Below are 15,370 nucleotides of genomic sequence, written 5' to 3' on the forward strand. Positions count from 1 at the left end.
GGGCTTTGAATATGTTGTAGAATATAAAAAATTATATTAGACCTATATTTTTTTATGTTGCGTATCTCGAAGTTTAGGGATTGAAAATATTTCTGGAAGATAGTCAGTTTTTTAATTCTTAGCGAATTTCTTCTGAAAGTACGAGGTATATGATATAAATGAAAAAAATTATTACAATGTGATAATTTGATAATTCAACAAAAGTGATATATGTAATAATATTTACATGGATGAAAATTCCGACTGTTTTATGCTTCAGGACACGAAAAAAAATATTCTAACTCTGAAAAGAGAAAAATTCTGCTGACATTATTTTTTATTCTTCTTATTTTCTATCGTAAGCAGCTCGCAATGATTTCAATATTGATGAATTATTTTAACTTATATACAGAAAACATTAAAAAGTTAATATATTTTAAATAACTCGTTTGAGTTAAGAGTTAAATCACTTGAAATTAATTCCACGTCAAGTTAAAAATTATTAACTCGTTAACCTAGCTTTTAACTGATTAACTAGTTATAACTGAAGAGGCTGTCGAAAAGATCGACGTGGCCAAGCCCGCTGTGGAAGCGATCGCTGAGAAGCTCGAACCTGATGAGAAAGATACCGCGCAGGTGGCCGATACAACAACGTTGGACAAAAAGGTGCCGCCTGAGGCGAAGCACGAGGATGTGCAGACAGCAAAATCGCCCCTCGAGAAATCTCCGGCGGAGGAAGCGATGGAGAAACCGACACTCCCGATTGAGAAGATACTTCCGGAAACTGAAAAAGAAAGCGTCCCGAAGACACCCGAATCTCTTCGATCGGAGGACGTTTCACCGGCCGAGACGATCTTCTCGAAATCACCGGACAAGCACGAGGCGTACTTCGCGAAGACGCCCATCAGCGAGGAGGAAGCGCCCGAGGAAGTCGCTGAGAAACCAACCGAACCCACGAGAGAAATCAAACCGACTACCGACAAGGACGTGTCGATATCCCAAGCTGAGGAAAAATCACCGACTCCGGAGAGCAAGGATGACAAACTTCTGGACGCTGTTCCGGCGGAGAAGGCGAGATCGCCGAGCGTGAGCAGCGAGAAACCGGACGAGAAGGACATCTCCAGCGCGTCCAGCGAGAAATCCGAGGACAAGGAATCAGTGCGCTCCAAGTCTCCCAGCGTCGCTGACGCTGACAAGGCGGCCGATTCACTCGCTCAGCCAGAGGACAAGTCGCGCTCACCGAGTGTCGCTAGTGTGAAGGCGGAGGAGTTGAAAACGGTCGAGCCGGAAGACCGGCGTCCCAGCTTAGCGGAGAAGGAAACTGTCGCATTGCTCGACAAGCCGAGATCCCCCGGCGAGGAAACAGCGGATGAGGCTAAGTTAAAATCACCCGCGGAGGCTGACGACGAGAAAGCGAAGGAAGCGAAGCCAGAGGTCGTCGACGCGGCTAAGGAAGCCGAGAAGGAGCCGGCGGACGGGTCTAAATCTCCGAGCATCACCAGTGAAAAATCCGACGAGAAGTCTCTCGATAAGCCCTCTAGTCTTCTAAGTGATAAGGAAGCGGCCGAGGAAGAAGAAAGGAGCGACAAGTCGAAATCACCAAGCGCGGTCGAGAAGGAAACGATCAGCGGGAAATCGCCTATTCTCGAGAGTGAACTCCACGATGAAAAGGGACCAATTGACGAAGCTCGATCCCCAGGCGCGATCAGCGAGCGATCCGACGAAAGCAGAGAGGCCGATCGTTCCAAATCACCGAGCGTGGCCGCGGACAAGCAGCTGGATGACCTTCAAGATGCGACGGAGCGTTATTTAGAGAAAACCAAATCCCCTATTTTTGATAGGCCAGACTCGCCTAAAGCTATTGATAAGACTGAAGAACCACACGATAAAGATAGATCTCCCAGCGTAGTTAGTGATAAATCAGATAGCAAAAAAGTCAGTGACCGTTCTAGATCACCGAGCATTTGTACAGAAAAAGTAGACCTCAAGGACGCGGATTTACCGATCGAGAGCGCCCGATCGCCTAGCGTCGCCAGTGTCAAGGACGACAAAGCCGACGTTCCGAAGGACGAGTCGAAGTCCCCGACGCAGCCCGATCAAGTCGATCTGAAAGACTCAATGCAGCTCCCAGTGGACAAGTCGCGATCACCGAGCGTGGCGAGTATCGTGAGCGAGCCTAAGGAACCACCGCTCAAGGATAAGTCACCTGTCACCGGCGATGAAGCGAGAGAGTCGCCCGAGAAGAGCAAGTCACCGAGTCCGGTCGAGCAGAAGTTGGACATCGGCGACAAAGAGCCGCGCGAGAAATCGCGCTCGCCCAGTATCGACGAGCAACAGCCTGCTGAGCAAGCAAGGAAATCCCCGGTCGGAGAGAAGCCGGAGGGTCTCGCGCCGGAACCTGCCGAGAAGTCGAGATCTCCGAGCGTCTCGAGCATCGCGGCTGATAAGAAAGACGAACGCTCCAAGTCACCGAGCATCACGGACGAAAAACCGGATATGAAGGACGTCGCGGAGCAGCCGCTTGACAAGTCGAAGTCACCTAGCGTGGTGAGCGTCAGCGTCGAGCAGAAGGCGCCCGCTGACCGGTCCAAGTCGCCGAGCATCGCCGACGAGAAGCCGGACGTGAGAGACGAGCCGACAACGGAAAAGTCCAGGTCCCCGAGTGTGATCAGCGTCACCGGGGAGCAGAAAGAACCGACCGACCTCTCCAAGTCGCCCAGCGTTGCCGGGGAGAAGCCGGACTTGAAGGACGTAGCCGAGGTACCTCACGATAAATCCAGATCGCCCAGTGTTGCAAGCGCTACGGGCGATCGCTCGAAGTCTCCGAGCACCGCCGAGGAGAAGCCGGACCTGAAGGACGTCACCGAGCCGTTGGAGAAGTCCAGGTCGCCCAGCGTCGTCAGCACTACCAGCGAGCAGAAAGAGCCAATCGATCTTTCGAAGCCGCCCAGCTTGGCCGCCGAAAAACCAGACGAAAAGGATGTGGCAGACGCGACAGGAATGCCACTTGACAAGTCTAAGTCGCCCAGTCCGGTGAGTTCCGCAGCAGGCGAGCAGAAGGACGCTGCGGCTCGCACGAAATCACCGAGCCTGGCTGAGGAGAAACCTGATGTGAAGGACCTTCCAGAACCGTCTTTGGAGAAGTCACCAAGCGTTGTCAGTGTCACAGAAGAGACGAAAGAGACTTTCGACCGCGCAAAATCACCGAGTACTGTCGATGAGAAACCGAAGTCACCTAGCGAACAGAAAGAACCGACGGACCGCTCGAAGTCACCCAGCATCGGGGAGAAACCCGACGCCAGAGATGTCACGGAAGCGCCGATAGAGAAATCGAGGTCTCCTAGTATTATAAGCGGTACTATCGAATCGAAAGAGCTCCTCGACCGCGAGAAATCACCGACTACCGACGACGAAAAGCCGAAGTCACCTGGCGAACAGAAAGAGCCGGTGGACCGCTCGAAGTCACCAAGCCTCGACATGAAAGACGTCACGGAAGCGCCCACGGAGAAATCAAGGTCTCTTAGTATCATAAGTGGCACTAGCGAGTCGAAGGAGCCGCTCGATCGCGAAAAATCACCGACTACCGTCGACGAAAAGCCGAAGTCACCTGGAGAACAGAAAGAGCCCGGGGACCGCTCGAAGTCACCGAGCATCGCCGAAGAGAGACCCGACGCGAAAGATGTCACGGAAGTAACGACAGAGAAATCAAGGTCTTCTAGTATTATAAGCGGCACTAGCCAGTCGAAGGAACCACTTGATCGTGAAAAATCACCGAGTACCGTCGACGAGAAGCCGAAGTCACCTAGCGAACAGAAAGAGCCCACGGAACGCACCAAGTCACCGAGCCCCGACACGAAAGATGTCACGGAAGCGCCGACGGAGAAATCGAGGTCTCCTAGCATTATAAGCGGCACTAGCGAGTCTAAAGAACCGCTCGTCCGCGAAAAATCACCGAGTATTGTCGACGAGGAGCCAAAGTCACCTGGCGAACAGAAAGAGCCTTCGGATCGCTCGAAGTCACCCAGCATCGCCGGGGAGAAACCTGACGCAAAAGATGTCACGGAAGCGCCAATAGAGAAATCGAGGTCTCCTAGTATTACAAGCGACATTAGTGAGTCGAAGGAACTGCTTGATCGCGAAAAATCACCGAGTATTGTCGACGAGAAGCCGAAGTCACCCAGCATCGCTGGGGAGAAACCGGACGCGAAAGATGTCACGGAAGTAACGACAGAAAAATCGAGGTCTCCTAGTATCGTAAGCGGCACTAGCGAGACGAAGGAACCACTCGACCGTGAAAAATCACCGAGTACCCTCGACGAGAAACCGAAGTCACCTAGCGAACAGAAAGAGCCCACGGACCGCTCGAAGTCACCGAGCATCGCCGGAGAGAAACCCGACGCGAAAGATGTCACGGAAGTAACGACAGAGAAATCGAGGTCTCCTAGTATCATAAGCGTCACTAGCGAGTCGAAAGAGCCGCTCGATCGCGAAAAATCACCAAGTATTGTCGACGAGAAACCGAAGTCACCTGGCGAACAGAAAGAACCCACGGACGGTTCGAAGTCACCCAGCATCGCTGGGGAAAAACCCGACGCGAAAGATATCACGGAAGCACCGATGGACAAATCTAGGTCTCCTAGTATTATAAGTGGCACTAGCGAATCGAAAGAGCCGCTCGACCTCGAAAAATCACCGACTACCGTCGACGAGAAGTCACCTGGCGAACAGAAAGAACTCACGGATCGCTCGAAGTCTCCCAGCATCGCCGGGGAAAAACCCGACGTAAAAGATGTCACGGAAGCGCCGTTGGAGAAATCGATATCTCCTAGTATTATAAGCGACACTAGCGAATTGAAAAAGCCGCTCGACCGCGAAAAATCACCGACTACCGTCGACGAGATGCCGAAGTCACCTGGCGAACAGAAGGAACCCACGGACCGCTCGAAGTCGCCAAGCATCGCCGGGGAGAAACCCGATGCGAAAGATATCACGGAAGCACCGATGGACAAATCGAGGTCTCCTAGTATTATAAGCGACATTAGCGAATTGAAGGAGCCACTCGACCGCGAAAAATCACCGACTACCGTCGACGAGAAGCCGAAGTCACCTGGCGAACAGAAAGAGCCTGCAGACCGCCCAAAATCACCGATCCGCGACGTGAAAGACGTCACAGAAGCACTGACAGAAAAATCTAGGTCTCCTAGTGTTATAAGCGCTACTAGCGAGTCGAAGGAGCCGCTTGTCCACGAAAAATCGCCGAAAACTCTCGACGAGAAGCCGAAGTCACCTGGCGAGACAAAAGAGCCCGTGGATCGCTCGAAGTCACCGATCCCCGACGCGAAAGACGTCACGGAAACAACGACAGAGAAATCAAGATCTCCCAGTATTATAAGCGGCACTAGCGAGACGAAGGAACCTCTCGACCGTGAAAAATCACCGAGTACTGGCGATGAGAAACTGAAGTCACCTAGCGAACAGAAAGAACTCATGGACCGCTCGAAGTCACCGAGCATCGCCGGAGAGAAACCCGACGCGAAAGATGTCACGGAAGTAACGACAGAAAAATCGAGGTCTCCTAGTATCATAAGCGTCACTAGCGAGACGAAGGAACCACTCGACCGTGAGAAATCACCGAGTACTCTCGATGAGAAACCGAAGTCACCTGGTGAGCAGAAAGAGCCCACGGACCGCTCGAAGTCACCGAGCATCGCCGGAGAGAAACCCGACGCGAAAGATATCACGGAAGTAACGACGGAAAAATCGAGGTCTCCTAGTATCATAAGCGACACTAGCGAGACGAAGGAACCACTCGACCGTGAAAAATCACCGAGTACTCTCGACGAGAAATCGAAGTCACCTAGCGAACAGAAGGAGCCCACGGACCGTTCGAAGACACCGAGTATCGCCGGAGAGAAACCCGACGCGAAAGATGTCATAGAAGCGCCGACGGAAAAATCGAGGTCTCCTAGTATCGTAAGCGGCACTAGCGAGACGAAGGAACCACTCGACCGTGAAAAATCACCGAGTACTCTCGACGAGAAACCGAAGTCACCTAGCGAACAGAAAGAGCCCACGGACCGCTCGAAGTCACCGAGCATCGCCGGAGAGAAACCCGACACGAAAGATGTCATGGAAGCGCCGACGGAAAAATCGAGGTCTCCTAGTATCGTAAGCGGCACTAGCGAGACGAAGGAACCACTCGACCGTGAAAAATCACCGAGTACTCTCGACGAGAAACCGAAGTCACCTAGCGAACAGAAGGAGCCCACGGACCGTTCGAAGACACCGAGTATCGCCGGAGAGAAACCCGACGCGAAAGATGTCATGGAAGCGCCGACGGAAAAATCGAGGTCTCCTAGTATCGTAAGCGGCACTAGCGAGACGAAGGAACCACTCGACCGTGAAAAATCACCGAGTACTCTCGACGAGAAACCGAAGTCACCTAGCGAACAGAAAGAGCCCACGGACCGCTCGAAGTCACCGAGCATCGCCGGAGAGAAACCCGACGCGAAAGATGTCATGGAAGCGCCGACGGAAAAATCGAGGTCTCCTAGTATCGTAAGCGGCACTAGCGAGACGAAGGAACCACTCGACCGTGAAAAATCACCGAGTACTCTCGACGAGAAACCGAAGTCACCTAGCGAACAGAAAGAGCCCACGGACCGCTCGAAGTCACCGAGCATCGCCGGAGAGAAACCCGACGCGAAAGATGTCACGGAAGTAACGACAGAGAAATCGAGGTCTCCTAGTATCATGAGCGTCACTAGCGAGACGAAGGAACCACTCGACCGTGAAAAATCACCGAGTACTCCCGACGAGAAACCGAAGTCTCCTGGCGAACAGAAAGAACCTACGGACCGCTCGAAGTCACCGAGCATCGCCGGAGAGAAACCGGACGCGAAAGATGTCACGGAAATAATGACAGAAAAATCGAGGTCTCCTAGTATCGTAAGCGGCACTAGCGAGACGAAGGAACCACTCGATCGTGAAAAATCACCGAGTACTCTCGACGAGAAACCGAAGTCACCTAGCGAACAGAAAGAGCCCACGGACCGCTCGAAGTCACCGAGTATCGCCGGAGAGAAACCCGACGCGAAAGATGTCACGGAAGTAACGACAGAGAAATCGAGGTCTCCTAGTATCATGAGCGTCACCAGCGAGTCGAAGGAACCGCTCGACCGCGAAAAATCTCCGAGTACCGTCGACGAAAAGCCGAAGTCCCCTAGCGAACAGAAAGAACCCACTGACCGCCTAAGGTCACCGAGCCTCGACGCGAAAGATGTCACGGAAGTAACGACAGAGAAATCGAGGTCTCCTAGTATCATAAGCGGCACTAGCGAATCGAAGGAGCCACTCGACCGCGAAAAATCACCAAGTACTGTCGACGAGAAGCCAAAGTCACCTGGCGATCAGAAAGAGCCCGCGGACCGCTCAAAGTCACCGAGCATTGCCGGAGAGAAACCCGACACGAAAGATGTCACGGAAATAACGACAGAAAAATCGAGGTCTCCTAGTATCGTAAGCGGCACTAGCGAGACGAAGGAACCACTCGATCGTGAAAAATCACCGAGTACTCTCGACGAGAAACCGAAGTCACCTAGCGAACAGAAAGAGCCCACGGACCGCTCGAAGTCACCGAGTCTCGCCGGAGAGAAGCCGGATTTAAGAGACCTCGGCTCGGAGCAGCGAATTGAAAAATCCCCTAGCGTTGTGAGCATTCCCGAAGACCAGGAGAAGCCAATAGACGAGCAGAAGACACCTGGTGTGAGCAAGTCGCCGAGTATGGCGAGCGATAAATCCGACGGCAAGAGATCCCTCGGCGAGTCGAAGTCGTCGAGCATTGCCGAGGACAAGCTCGACTTAGCGGACGTCACAGAGCAGCCAATGGACAAGTCCAAGTCACCAAGTATCGCCAGTATTGCGTCCGATCAAAAGGAACCGTCGGAGAAAGCGAAATCCCCGGTATTAGACAAAAAGTTGGACGAAGTCGTGAGGAGCAAGTCGCCGAGCGTGGCCAGCGAGAAGTCCGAGGGCACGAAGTCAGCGGTGGCTTCCAAGCCGTCGAGCGTCGCCGGAGATACGGGCGACTTGAAGGACTTGTCGGAGCCGACTCTCGACAAGTCTAGGTCGCCCAGTGTGATAAGCACGACCGAGCCAAAAGAGCCGGTGTCGCCCACGGTTCTTCATAAAACGGTGGAGCCGCATGACAGAAGCAAATCTCCAAGCGAGAAGTCTTCGAAAGCGACCAGCGTGACGGAGGAGAAGCCGGACCTCAAGGACGTTGTTGAGCCACCAACCGACAAAGCGGGGGTGCCGCACGACAGAAGCAAATCTCCGAGCGAGAAGTCCGATGGCAAAAAGTCCGCCGAGGACTCGAAAGCGACCAGCGTGACGGAGGAGAAAGTGGACCTCAAGGACGTTGTTGAGCCACCAACCGACAAAGCGGAGGTGCCGCACGACAGAAGCAAATCTCCGAGCGAGAAGTCCGATGGCAAAAAGTCCGCCGAGGACTCGAAAGCGACCAGCGTGACGGAGGAGAAGCCGGACCTGAAGGACGTTGTTGAGCCGCCAGCCGACAAATCCAGGTCGTCCAGCGTCGCGAGTCTCGCGACCGACAAAGCGGAGACGATCGAGAAGCCGATGTCGCCCTCCGACAGATTGGAAACATCCGCTGATCGCAGCAAATCTCCCAGCACCGCCAGCGACAAGTCCGATGGAAGGACGTCGGACGACAAACTCGGCGGCAAGGAGTACTACGAAGATGCCAGCGACAAGTCTCCCAGCCTCACGGACATGAAAATGCCGGGGAAGGTAGACGTCGAGGAGAAGTCCCCGACCGTTCCCGATAAGTTGGACGTGAAACTGGTCGGCGACGTTTCCCAGGCGCGCGATAAGCCGCGATCCCCGAGTATCGTCTTGGACAAACCGACGGACGACAAAGGAGAGATCGAGAAAGGCGACGTCGCCGATCGGGGAACGTCCGACGCGCCGAGCAAACTGGTAGACAAGACGAGGTCGTTGAGCATCATCAGCGACCGGACGGAGTCGAAGTCGCCGAGTCCAGCCGACGAGAAGACCGATCGTCAGAAGGACAAGTCGAGGGCGTCCAGCGTCGTGAGCGAGAAGCTCGACGACATCGACAGCAAGATCGTGCAGCCGGAGACGAAGGGCGAGCAGCCAGCTTCGCTGAGTCCGACGGTCGGACAAATCGCGAAAAGCGAGTCCGTCAAATCGTCGGGAGCGGGTTCGCCGGTGGACAAAGCCCCGGAGAAGGACCGATCACGCTCACAGAGTATCTTCGACATCGACGAGAAGGGCCCGGCCAGCAGAAAGGCCAGTCTACCCGAGGACAAATCGGCCGCTGAGCCTTCTCAGGAGCCGAAGGAGGACACCAGCAAACTCGGCGAAGCGGGGAAACCGCTCGGCGAAGAGGACGGGAGCAAGAGCTCGCCGAAAGCGAAGAGTCCCATCACCTCCCCTGAGACGATCCAAGAGGAACTGAAGAAGATCCGCGAGAAAGGCCTCGCCGACTTCGAGGAGCCGGAAGCCGCACGGTCGGCGAAGATGAAGAGACCGGACGACGAGGAGGAGGACATCGTTAAAATGACGGCCGAGAAGAAGGCTGAGATCGAGAGATACATCCTGGAAGAGTTCATCGTGCCCAAGAAGAAGATCAGTCTGCTGGTGACCGAGAAATTGGCCATGACTTACATGGTGCCGCAGATGACGGTGATGCAGATCATCGAGGACATCATCAGCCGGCGCAAGATGTCGAGGAGCTCGGTCTTCGTCGACGAGGAGGTGCCGATCCGACGGGAAGAACAAGAAGAGGAGGTGGTCGCGCCGCAAAAGCGAGCAGAGATCGAGCATTACCTCACCGACGAGTTTATCGCGAAGAAGAGGAAGATCACAGGGCAGGTGTTGGAGGAGATCGTGATTCTGAAGTCCGTGCCGCGATACGTCGTCGTCATGATTATCGAGGAGATCATCGTGAGGAGACAGATTCCCCGAGACACCGTGATCGACGGCGACCTGGGCCCGTCCAAAGAGCGGGACGACGGTGGTCTGGAAGAGAGCAAGATGTCTCCCGTGGGCAGCGAGCGATACGGCAGAGACGGGAAAGCGCTCTCCGGCAGCCCCAGCCTCAGCCCGGAGCCTATACCCTCCGACAAGTCGACGCAGGACAGCCCGGTCCGGTCGGAGCCGCACATAGACGAGGAGATCTCGGTGTCCGAAGAGAAGCGGACGGAAACGGAGAAGCTGCTGGAGGAGGAGTACATCAAGAAGGGTAGGAGGATCACGGAGGTGACGCTTGAGGAGATAATCATCAGGACCTCATTGCCGCGATACATCATCCTGGAGATCATCGAGGAGATCATACTGAAGAGGAAGTACTTGCGGGAGTCTGTGATCGACCCGGAGATCTACCAAGAGGAGGACGAGGAGTACGAGAAGAGGATGTATCACTACGACAGGACAACCGATGCGGATTACGAACTGCCGGCGGAGGCCGCCGGCAGGAAGTCTCCGGTCAAGTACAGCATGTACCCGGACTCGGAGGAGCAGCCGCTGGACAAGCCCGGTTACCTGATGGGCTACGAGAGCCAGTTTCACAAGGCCTTCGTCGGCGGGATGACGGAGATGAGGACGACGCACATCACCACGCTCTCCGGCAAGTCCACGCCGGAGTACGCGACGCACGACGCCACGCCGGAAACAGGACTGGAGCCCGGCGGCGACAAAGCCGGCAAGCGGCCGCGAGGAGCCGCCAAAGAGGAGGAGGAGGGGAAAGCTGGGCAAGCGAGGCGAGCCTTCAGCTCGTCCGTGGAGAGCTCGGAGGACGGCATTGCCGGCGAGGACGCGAAAGTTACGAAGGTGGGCGAACGGATCCCGACGGAAGACGTTGATGTAGTTCAGAAAGTGGTCAAGCGAGAGGTGGGAGAGCCGAGAACGGTGACGAAGGTGGTGAAAGGCGACGTGATCCGGCACGAAGCGGCGGACGAATCGACTGAAGACGACGTGATCATAGTGAGGAAGGTGGTGAAGCGTGAAGTGATCGAAGGGGAGGATGGGGAGTCCGAGACTGTAATCAAGAAGGTGACTGAAGGGATCGACGGCGACGTTATCGTGGTGAAGAAGATAGTGAAACGCGAGGTAGTTGAGGAAGAGGAGCCCGAAGAGGTGGCTGGGACGACGAAGCGAACCGTGCCGAGCGGCTCGGTCGGCGAACACGACGGCGGTGTCATAGTGGTGAAGAAAATAGTGAAGCGCGAGGTGATCGATCGAGAAGGTGAGGCCGAAGTGGCCGGCAGAGAAGCGAAGCGGCCGTCGAGTGTCGGACAGTCGGACGAGCCCGAGGCGATCACCAAGATCATCAAACGCGAGATCGTGGAGCACGGCGAGCCGGAGGTGGTCACCAAGGTGGTGAAGCGCGAGATCATCGAGCAGGACGAGCCCGAGGTCATCACGAAGGTGATCAAACGCGAGGTGATCGTGCCCGAGGACGAGGCTGCCGCCGGCTTCACCGAGGACTCCGGCGAATTCGTGAAGACGATCACCACGAGAACAACGAGGACGATCGTGACGGAGGAGCTCTCGGACGCCGAGCGGTCGCAGGCCGACCCGTCCAAGATCTACACAGACCCGACTTCGGGCACCGCCTACAAGGTCGTGAGCGAGGAGAGCGCGCCGACGGACACGGCGAGCGCTGACGTGAAGCGGATCGTGACGACGGTGACCACCATCACCGGCCCGGACGGCAAGGTCACCACGAAGAAGGACGTTAAGGAGAGCAGCGACACCGTGGACAGCGAGGAGCTGTTGGAGAAACTGATCGACGACAAGAGCGGCAAGCTCGCGGCGGAGGCTAAGTCCGCGGAGAAGATCTTCAAGGAGACCATCACGACCGTGACGTCCGGCGCGTCCACGCCCGACGTCAGGGCGTTCTACGATTCCGGCAAGTCGACACCCGACTCGAAGCAGGAGGACAAGCTCGAGGCGGGCAGGGAGGCGCGTCTGGCCGCGGAGAAGCACGAGCACTCGGTATCGCCGTTGGTGCGCGACCTGATATCCGACGACAAGAGCTACTCCGGCAAGTCCTCGCCCGACATATCATTGCCGAAGGACATCGTCTTCAGCGGCTCGACCGGCAAGTCCACCCCGGAGGTCCCCGTGTCGCCGTTGATCCGGGACGGCGCCGCGGCCGCGCAGCCGCACCTCTCCGGGCGGTCGACCCCCGACCGGAGGTCCGACGGCCGCTCGTCGACCGCCACACCGGAAGGCTTCCGATCGGGCGAGGTGATCCGGACCATCATCACGACGACGAAAACGATATCCGACGAGGGCGAGATCGTGACGACCACTCGCGAGGTCACCGAGACGACGAACGAGAAGGGCGAGACGGTCGTGCTGGCAGAGAAGACCGACGTGAAGGTGGACGAGCGGCTGCCGGGCAAAGACGCCGCGATCAGCAGCATCATCGACAGCATCCACGGAGCGTTCAAGTCCACGGAGTTGCAGCGTAGCGACAGCCCGGGCTCCGACGAGGCGTCCTCCAGCGAGAAGGATCGGGTCAGCCCGCCCAGCGAGCACAGCAGTGTGCGCAGCAAGGCCACGACCCACGTGTGGGGTAGCAGCGAAGACGAGCCGCCCTCGTCGCCCCTCTCCTCGACCTCGCAGGTCGGCTACTCCCCGCACACGACGCACCGCACTGAACCGATCTCGGACAAGGAGGAGGAGGAGGAGCAGCAGCAGCGGAAGACGGTCGAGTTCTCGACGGCCGCGATGAGCAGCAGCTTCTACGGGGAGCTGCCGGCGGTGCCGCCGCAGATCTCCGCGATGAAAACCTTCCACGGCGAGACCGGCATGCAGAAGAGCGACGAGTCCGCGCACAGCCGGTTCATGGTCGAGAAAGAGTTCGCCGGCGGCTACGCGGAGAAACCGGAGGCGAAGAGGTACGTCGACGAGGCCGATCTCGACTTCGACAAGGCTCTGATGGAGCGCAAGGATATGAAGGAGCCCGGCAGCGGCATTGCGGCCAGGTACACGAACGGTAGTCTTCGGCATGAGACGGGAGACGCGAGAGAACATCCCTCGTCTTCTTTCAGGGATGACAGCAAGGACGAGGCCAAAGCGGACTCGAAGAAAGATCCCTTGGAAGGATGGAGCACCCCGCTAGGCCTGCCGTCGCCCAAGCCGCCCAAGAAATTCAACCTGAAGAACCCCGCGCAACCGTCGTGCTCGAACGCCACCACCTCCGATACCTTGAACTTCGACGTGGTGAAAGACTGGGGGGAACCCCTCAGATTGCCGTCACCGGCGCCGGTGACCAACGAGGTCTCGAACAAAGGCGCGCCCGGCACGCCGAAGAAAGAACGGAAGCAGGCGAGGAAGGTGCAGTCGGAGAACATAAAGAACAAGAAGCGGTCGGAAAGCCCCGGCAAAAACGAGAAGAAGATGAAGGACTCGAAGAACAAGGTCCAGCCGGTCTACATGGACCTGGCGTACGTCCCGCACCATGGGAATTCGTACTACACCTCGTTAGAATTCTTCAAGAGAGTTCGCGCGAGATACTATGTTTTCAGCGGCACCGAGCCCAGCCGGGAAGTCTACGACGCTCTGTTGGAAGCTAAAAAGACTTGGGAGGACAAAGATCTTGGTACGTCCGCGCTGATTTATCAATGATGAAATAAGGTTATCGAGCTTGAAGAGATCTCTCGAAGCTTAGGTAATATCGGCCGAGCAAGAGTCTTTCATAGAGAGATCTTCGCATTTCTCGATAATACTAGTTGTTGTTAAGCATTGTTATCAACCCTTCGTCGGCACATTGATCTTTTGCCGCTTAGTTTGGCATGCTGACTCCGTGAAACTTTTCCGGATCTATGCCCTTATTTAGATATCTATAGGTGTATTCATCTAGTATACGGATGTTACAGTTTTGTGAGTGTACTATAAAAGGTAAATTAAAAAAAAATTGCTCACAGTTATTATTGAAAAAATGGACGATTTAAGAGAGGTACAAGAGAAAGCAATGTATTGATTCTACGTAGTAGTGAAACGTTTTGCATGCTTTAACAGAAGAATTCTGTGTTTATATGTGTAATAATTCACGATTCAACAACTGTATGACCTTAATGTTTCGCTTGGGTCAATTTGACCCAAGAGTGTGAAGCTAAAGTTAATATTTTATCATCGAGTCAAAAAGTCTTTCACTCTTCTTTGGTTGTTGAGTTTCTTTTCATCTCGCCGGTCCTTATTCTGATCACATATTGTGTGTCTCGTTCAATAGAAGTGACCATGATCCCAACATACGACACCGACACCCTGGGTTACTGGGTCGCTGACAACGAGGAGGCGCTCGCCGCGAACCACATAGACCTGTCGCCCTCCGCGTCCCGGTGCACCATCAACCTCCAGGATCACGAGACTAGTTGCAGCGCCTATAGGCTCGAGTTCTAGGGATTGGCAGCCTGCTCAGCCGTAATAGTCGAGTTCTGAGCGACGTCCGGAACGCGTCATCATTCCGTTTTTGGACCCATTCCTGCTAAAAGACCGGAGAAAAAAACAGAGAGAACGAAAATGTGACCGGAGTAAAACAAAAAGAAAACAAATCGAAAAGGTTGAACTACACGCAAGTCGACCTACCGTCCCGTCAGGCAACCCCTGACCCCTCCAGGAGACCCGAAAACAAAATGGCATTTCGAATTCGAGATCCCCTCGCGGTCGTAGCTTCGCGGCCTATTTTAAGCAGGATCGTAGATATCGTATCGAACAATGTAGAGGTTGTCCCCTGAAGAAGAAGGACCGTCTTTTCCGCGCAGGTCAAACACCGAGACTATCTTCTAAGTTAAAGCGTTCTTTGTATCTTTCCTCACGAGGAGACGGTGCGGGCGATCAGAGAAAGAGAGGGCGAGAGAATATATATATATATAGAGAGAGAGAGAGAGGGGGGGGGGGGGAAAAAAAAAAANAAAGGATCGTAGGGGTTTTTCCTTGCACGGATACAAGGTATAAATTCACGTATTTCTAAGTGATTAATCGATAGGGAAAATTTCACGTACGATCGAGGCTCACATTTACGTTGAGTAAGAATGGCGTCCGTCACCGGGTGTCCTTGATCTAACGGGATAACTTGTATTTCTACACTTTGCACCGTTTGAAGCCCATAGCGCGCTGATATCGCCTGCAATACGTTTAATCAATCACTGCTCAAAGTTGAGGACCGACCGAGACCGATTTTACCATGTTCGTGCGTAGCTACGATCGGCCGATTGAATCGACGATCCGCAAGTGCCGCGGCCTGGGACAATCTGTACGTTAGTTACCGAATCAATTGACTTAGGATATTCTAATTCCCCGACCCGCGACCCCGACCGCAGAGGGTCGTACGATC

The 15,370-nt window shown here is 54.9% G+C and overlaps 1 protein-coding gene across 1 annotated transcript in view; it reads left to right on the plus strand.

Annotated features, from left to right (window-relative positions):
• Window positions 1–14,928, plus strand: part of LOC106742733 (microtubule-associated protein futsch) — a 63,027-nt gene extending 48,099 nt beyond the window's left edge. The window contains exons 7-8 of the mRNA XM_014615943.1: window positions 518–13,636; window positions 14,267–14,928. Of these exons, the coding sequence (XP_014471429.1) occupies window positions 518–13,636; window positions 14,267–14,436 (13,289 nt within the window). The 3' untranslated portion in view covers window positions 14,437–14,928. The remainder of the gene's footprint in view (window positions 1–517; window positions 13,637–14,266) is intronic.
• Window positions 14,929–15,370: the final 442 nt, after the last annotated feature.

Source organism: Dinoponera quadriceps, unplaced genomic scaffold (assembly GCF_001313825.1).
Source record: "Dinoponera quadriceps isolate SergipeBrazil2010 unplaced genomic scaffold, ASM131382v1 scaffold589, whole genome shotgun sequence".
NCBI lineage: Eukaryota > Metazoa > Arthropoda > Insecta > Hymenoptera > Formicidae > Dinoponera > Dinoponera quadriceps.